This window comes from Heliangelus exortis, chromosome 13 (genome assembly GCF_036169615.1).
Source record: "Heliangelus exortis chromosome 13, bHelExo1.hap1, whole genome shotgun sequence".
NCBI classification, from domain to species: domain Eukaryota; kingdom Metazoa; phylum Chordata; class Aves; order Apodiformes; family Trochilidae; genus Heliangelus; species Heliangelus exortis.
In genome coordinates, this window is record NC_092434.1 from 12993503 (window position 1) to 13000722 (window position 7220).

Genomic DNA, 7220 nt, shown 5'->3' on the forward strand with positions numbered 1-7220 from the left:
ATGCTGCAGCAGGAATTTACCAAAATCCATTACTGACATGAAAAAGCACTGTTTTTGACAAGCCTTTATCTGGAAGGATATATTTTCTCTTCCTCAAAGTCTAGCTGGCTCATTTCTCTGACATAACTTTTGCCTTGGAATATTATGCTCCAAGAATATTCTTTCATAATTGTGGATGTAATTCCAACAAACTATAACAAAAAAAAACCCCAACTTAAAATGCCATGAGAGTAGCTGGAATTATTAACAAAAGGAAATAATTCCACAAACTTCTGCCTACTTCCAACCGGTAAGTGGTTACTTGTTGAATATAATTTAAGATGCAAGTAATTTCTGCTATTAATCTGAGAACTTTTTTGGTTAATCCAATGCGAAATTTATGAAATGTGCACATGCGCAGGATTTTACAAAGATAAACTTACTTATCCATTCATTGCATCAAAAATATATTTGAAATGGAAAGTCTTCCTGGTAGGAGTGAACTGCACAAGCTTTTGAACTTTTTTTTTTTTTTTTTTTTTTTTTTTTAAAAAGAACACAATAAAAATAAAAATTAAAAAAATATTTTTTAAAGCGCCCCTGTGCTGTTGCAGTCTGAAACTTTTTTCCTATCGATCTTTAGATACTTTAGAAACTGTAGCACAAAGTTTTAACAAACCAGAATTCAAATCAGATGCAAGAAATTTTAACCGGGCCACTCTATTCATTTGCTGAAAACACTGCCCAGCGGTAGTACCTCACTGCAAGTGCCTTAAGGACTAGCGATGCTACATTTGTCTGAGCTCTATGCAAGCTGTGGATGAATTAGCAAACCTGAAAGGAGAAGAAAGGAGCGCTTGGAATTCAGTGAAGTTTTGTTTGGCAATTTCAAGGCATATAATGCAAACTCGTCCTCGCTGCAGCTCACCTACCCTGTCTTGCTCAAGTGTGAAGCTGTTGCCAGGCTGGGGACCCCGAAAGGTGGAGGGTAGCTCTATACTAATATTACAACGTTCTGAATCCTGAAACACTATTACAAAACACACCCTTTAAGCAACTTACTCTAAACTTACCGTCTAACCATATAAAACTGCCATAATCTAAGACCATTATAAAGAGGGGTGGGGAGAGGCTCCAACAGATTTTATAGTAAAGCACGCTGCTTTTTCCTAGAGAAACTGGACGGAATTCTTTAAAAAGAATAAACTTTGTTATTAACTCATTTAACTTACGATAGCCACACAAACTAAACAAAACCTTTGCTTCCATGCCATTATTTCAGGCAAAACCCAAGTTACTTCAAGTACATCCTTTAGCAACAGGCAGGAGAGCTGCTCAGTTAACATTCCTTTCTCACACTCCCACTGTCTTTCATATGAAAACGATGTGCAAAATCAGATTAAAAGACTAAAACCAGAAGGAAACGGCTACTTTAAAAAAAGATACTTGGAGGTGTTTTGATCTGCTCCATCTACTAAAACAAACAAACAAAAAAAAAGACACCGAATGTCAAAAGATGCAATCACACAACGGGAAGATGTGAAAAATCCCTCTCTGTCTTCCCAGAAAGATAATTCCCATTTTAGCTTTCCTTTTCTCTGTTCACTTTAAGAAGTTCCAAATTGTTGCATAGGAGGCCGATAAAGAACAAATGAAAAACTAATGTTTTCCTCAACTCCTGCTCCAAACTTCAAGAGGAAGTGGAAATAATATCGGAAGAAAAATACTGAGACAAAAAAGAGGATTATGCTGAGCAAACGGCAACACTCGAGTGCACTCAAGGCGCACAAAACTCAGCTAAAAACCAGAAGTCGCCTGTCAGGAACTAAATTACTTCAAAGACATATTTCGCCGGAGCTACGCGAAGCGAGGGCTCATATATTTGCTGATTTACGAAGAAGTCACAGGGATTTTGGAAGCCGAGTGATTGCTCATAGAGACAAGACAACATCCCGCAAACTTTCCGACTTGATTTATCTCGCGGAGCACAGGACCCCTCTTCACGAGTTTCGCACCCGCGCAGCCGAGGGACGAGGGCACCGCACAGGCACCGCTGCTCCCAGGCCCAGGGTTGCAGGCACCGCCGGGCTGCAGAGTGGCCGCGGGAGCGGAGGGCTCCGCACCAGCGCGTCCTCGGGAAGTTACCGGGGGAAGTCCGAGGTGCTTCCGACCGGCGGGGCCGGTCGGCGAAGGGGGCACCGCCGTGCCCCGGCCCTCCCTTACCTGCCCGCTTCTGCCCCGCGGCGCCCTTCGCGCCTGCGGCCGGCGGGTCCCCTCGCAGCCCCACGGCGCTCGCCCTCCTCAAGGCCGCTGCGAGTCCGGCAGTGGCAGGGGGGACGCTGCCCCCGGACCGGCCGCCCCCGCCTTCCCGGCCGCGGCTCTCGCCGACCACTTGTCGCCCCGCGTCTCGGTACAGATACGGAGGGGCACGTCCCCTCTGCCGCCCGGCTGGCTGCGACGAACTCGTTGGAAATCCCCCTTCCTCCGGAGAGGGAGGGAAAAGGAGGGGGAGGAAAGGGAGGGAAAAAAAAAAAAAAAAAAGAAAAAAAAAAAAAAGAAAAAAAAAAAAGAAAAATTTTTCACACGCTCCCTCTCCAAATCCTGGCGGACACAAAGCCAGCGTTTATTCCTCGCTCACCGACTCGGAGGGGAGGGGGAAGCGGAGGATTATTAAAAAAACAAAACAAAACAAAAAACAACAAAGAAAGAAAAAAGGGGGAAAAAGAAGAAAAAGAGCAGCTTCAGGGAGAGAAAACAAGATCTCGCGCTGCCCGGAGCTTTCGCGGTGGCGGCCGCGGAGCCCCTTACTGGAGCGGCAGCTGAGCGGAGTCCAGCTCGGCGGCAGCCCCCGGGACGGAGCGATCCCCCCAACGGCCCGGCTCGGCGGCGGTAACTTTTCCGCCTTCAGGAAGCTTTTGGTGCAACCGGAGGCCAGGGCGGCTCGGCGGCGGGGCAGTGTCCCACGCTCGGCGGGACTATGGGGGAGTGGGGTCGCGGGAGCGCAGGGGTCCGAGGGGATGTTACGAGGAGGGGGGGCAAGAAAGTGAGTGCCCGGGGGGGTCTTTCCGGCCCTTTCGGGGACACGGCGTGGGCAGCGTGTGTGGCCGGACGGGGCATCCGTCCCGTGGGGCCCCGGGATCAGCCGCCCCGCGGCAGCCCCACTTTGTTGCCCCGCTCCGCGGGACGCGGAGAAAGGCGCAGGGGGCGCGGATCCATCTCCCGCGGGCTCAGGATATCAGACGGCCCTGCGGGGGGAGGGCGGAGGGAAAACATCAAAAAACGGAAAGAGTTTGGAGTTTAGTGAAGAAAAAGGCGAAACAAAACGCCAAGTTAAAAAAAAAAAAAAAAAAAAAAAGCCAAGAACTTAGACCAAAACCCCAGCAGGAACCCCCCTCCCGCGGCAAGTAACTCCGGCAGATCCTGCTGTCCCGCTCCGCTACCCGGCGCGGTCCCGTCTCCCAGCAAGGTAAGTTGATCTATTTTGTGTGTTTGTGTTAAAATGTGTGCGAGGGAGAGGAGAAGAACTCACCATTTCGCTGGGATAACAAGGCCAGATCGGGGTCGGATTGGAAATGCTGAGGCTTCGCCTGCTTCCTCCGCGACATGCTGGCTCAAACATCAGCTGGGGCAGAATAAAAAATTACTAAAAAAAAATCTTCTCAAAATTACGGAAATCGAGCCTCCCCCCCCCAGCCTCCCCAATCCTCCGCGCACCGCGCATGTGTCCTGCTATAATTATGATTATCAATAATGCATTGCGATTAATCATAGAGGGGCTCTTTGAAAGGCGATTGGCACATGGCCAGCTCTATTCAAACCAGCTCGCCTTAATCAATTAGGCGCTGATTTGCTGGAGACCCTTGTCTCTCCGCCGCTCCCACCCAATGAGTCGATCCATGTGGCAGGAGAAGGGGCTGGATTTCCCCAAAGCTGTTTGGATACAGTTTAACCCTCTTAGCAACCAGCTGGGGCTGCATCGCGCCATCCCGGTTACTATAGGAATGTGTCTCCCCTCGCCCCCTCCTCCAGCCCCGACAGGCTCCCCGCGCCTCTTTCCCTCCCTCAATTTTGCTCTCCAATATACTTTTTTTCTTTTTTTTTCCTTTTTTTTTTTTTTTTCTTTTTAATATAAAAAAAGAATAGAAGCCAACCAACAAAACTTCTCCCTCCCTTGCCGAAAGCCCAGATCCGCAGAGGGAGGGCAGGGTAAGCAGTAATCGACCGAAGGGAGGACGCACGGCTCGGGGGCGGTCGGCGGGGAGCAGCGGGTGCCCACACCCCGGCAGAACCCGGCAAGTGTCTGCGGGGGGAGACCTCCGGCCCCGCTCCGGCTACTGCCCGGATCCGCGCACTGCCGCTCGCTCTGTCCCGTTGCTGCAAAAACTTTCGGGTGGGCTTTTTTTATTTTTTTTTTTTTATTTTATTTTTTTTGTGTGTGTGTGTGTGTGTGGTGTTTTTTCGGTGCTTTTTGTTGTGTGTGTTTTTTGTTGTTTTTTTTTTCTTGTCCCCGCATTTCCAAATAAAGTTCCATTCTCGCCCTCCCCCAGCCCTCACCCGCCTCCTCCCTCCTCCCCCCGCCTTTCTCTTTCCATATATCACGGGTCCGAGGGGTGCTGAAAATAGGAAGGGTTTGGTTTTTACCTCACACATTCCCAGGACAATTAGGGCGCTGCTGGGAGCGGCGGGAGGACCCGCCGGCCGCTCCGCCCCCGCCCGTCGCACCGCACCGGTTGGCTGCGCCCGGAGTCAATCGGCCCGGGGGCGGTCGAGGCGGGCGGCGGCGGGACCGGGGGCGGGCGGCGCGCCCCGCTCCGCGGCCCCTCTCCGTGCCGCTCCCCCTCCGCCTTTCCGGGCGCCTCCGCTCTCCCCTGGGATTTTTCCTGACTCTGTCTCCCTCCTGGACGCGGAGCCTGAGCGGGAGCGATGCGCATCTGCCTGCCGGATGCGCCCCCCGCAGCCCAGCGCCTGGCGGGAGGGCGCAGAACGGCCCGCAGTGCCCCGCACAAGAGGCTGCTGGCTGGGAGTGCGCGCTGGCGGAGCTCCGCGGGACCGACCGAACGTGGTTCAGTCGGGCACCGGGCTGCGGGAGCCGAGAGCGGAGGGGCTGGGGCTCCGCCGGGCAGAGCCGACCGGTCCAGTGGCCGGTGCGCCCCTGCGCTCCCCTGAGTCCTGTTTGTGCCTAGTGCTGAATGTTTATAGCACCAGGACCGTGCGGCCACTGTACTCCCACTATGTAATAAATACATCATGCATCAAACTTTTACTCCCGGATGTTACTTCCAGAGAAGGAACCTCTTGCAAACAAATTTCACGATCTTGAATAAAAAGTATAGTTGCAAAGAGGCTATGGGCAACGCTATTTTTAATTATCGTGTATCCAGCGATAAGCACACACTGGATAAATGGCGTGCGTTCCCCCAGCGCTCACGACGCTCTCTGAACCACTTCGGATGTCAGTGGTTCATGCACGAAAAGTTACTCTGTAAAATAAGCTGAACCGAGCGAAGAGGGAGCGCAGGCGATTTCTTTTCCTCCACCCTGACCCATCTAGTGCTCTCTCCTCCCACCCCCCCCGCTGGATTATTTACTCTACTATAGAAGCTACTCCTTTTTCCCGTATTAATATTAACAAACTCTCTGCAAAAGCAAGAGGCTGATCAGATACAACTCATTTCAATTTCAAATGAGCCGGTAAAACTCAGAGAGTGAGCGAGAGGAGAAGAGAGAGAGGGAGAATTCTTCCCATTCGAGGAACCAGCTCGCTCTCGTTTCTTTTCATTAATAAACGAAAGAGACTGTAAAACGTTTAGCAAGAAGGGTGAAATAAAAAACAACAGCCGCCAAAACCAACCAAACAAACGCATACGAACCGAAAAAGCCTCCCAGGTGCCACTCCAGTATTTAGTCAGCGTTGCAAAGTGGTCACTTATGCTTCTTTTCATTTCTGCACAGGGCGATCCCCCTCCCTCCCCGCAGCATTTGGTACAGTAGATTTTGAGAAAAAGACAAACGAAGCTATCAGCGGGGATGATGTTGAAGAATGAAGATAATAATGTTGCTATAGGTGGTACTTCACATGACATTATTTTTCACTGAATATTTAAAGAGATGTTTCGGCAGAGATGGATACACTCAGCGCAGCCTGTCACCTTTCTTATCCTGAGACAGTAGGAAAGAAACCGAACCTGAACGTATAGAAACGCATATGTTACTTACAGCTAGCCACACGTAGATGCTCACAAAATACCCACGCGGATCTATTTACACATCCGTGTCCGTATACAGCCACTCCTTTAGCTTCCCACAGTTTCTTATCTAGCCGCTCTCCCAAAATTATTTGCGTTCACAATTTCATTATACATTTGTCGATTAAACTTAAGACAAATTTCCCCAGATGCGCAGTACCTTTGCTTCGTGGATGGTAAAAGGCGGACGTAGGCTGATAATAAAAAACCAAAAACAGCAACATCAAGAAGAAAAGCAGTGCTTTAAAGAAAAATAAAACGATTTGGAATCTTAAGTTTTAGAACTTTTTTTTTTTTTTTTTTTTTTTTTTCCTTTCTCTTCTCCCTCGCTAGTGTATAAAGCGGTGCCTGGTATTTCATCTAGGAGAGCTTGATTATTTATTGTTTGTTTTCCTCTCCTTCGCTGGGGGCCGGGAGGGGTGGGGAAAGGGTGGAGGCAGAGCAGCATTGCCGGGGCTAGAGAAAAATTGGTCTTTATTGTTGTTGATAGCAATACATCAATTAAACGTCATTGTCTCTAACAGAAGTTGTGAGAGTTCACAAGCCTAAATACTCTGATCTTGGGTTTTCCCTCTCGAAGCTTCAACTGACAGTGACAGATATTTTCTACCCCCGCCACACCTTGAAGATTTTTTCCCCCTCGGATTATTCTTTTTAATGGAGGTGGGAGACTTTCTAATGTGCTTCAATGCAAATCAGCCTGGCTGGAAGACACCCGCGGTGGGGATCGATCTCCAGTTCATTGAGATGAGCACTGAAGGGAGATGGTAAACAGGGGATAATTTGCAGTTCATTCTGCTGAGAGACAATTTCAATGAGATGCGACACACTAGACTGGATTATTATTATTAAGGTTTGCGATCAGACACAACACCCTTAGTACTCAGGGGTTAAAAGCTACACGGTCCCCACATAGTTATAATACATCGTTAATAACGATCTGGGGGGAAAATCCAATTGATTTCATATTTTCTGCAAACTGTCATCTCTGGAGGA

The 7220-nt window shown here is 49.5% G+C and overlaps 1 protein-coding gene across 14 annotated transcripts in view; it reads right to left on the reverse strand.

The window, feature by feature from the left end:
• SALL1 (spalt like transcription factor 1) overlaps positions 1 to 6536 on the reverse strand; it is an 18052-nt gene extending 11516 nt beyond the window's left edge. Inside the window, exons 1-3 of one of the 14 annotated variants that reach the window (XM_071756892.1) lie at positions 6196 to 6536; positions 3509 to 3601; positions 2203 to 2457 (exon numbers count right to left, since the gene is read on the reverse strand). In XM_071756892.1, coding sequence (XP_071612993.1) covers positions 2203 to 2457; positions 3509 to 3584 — 331 coding nt within the window. In that variant the 5' untranslated portion in view covers positions 3585 to 3601; positions 6196 to 6536. The other 13 variants (XM_071756888.1, XM_071756894.1, XM_071756895.1 and 10 more) reach the window with 13 other exon arrangements.
• Between the last annotated feature and the right edge of the window lie 684 nt (positions 6537 to 7220).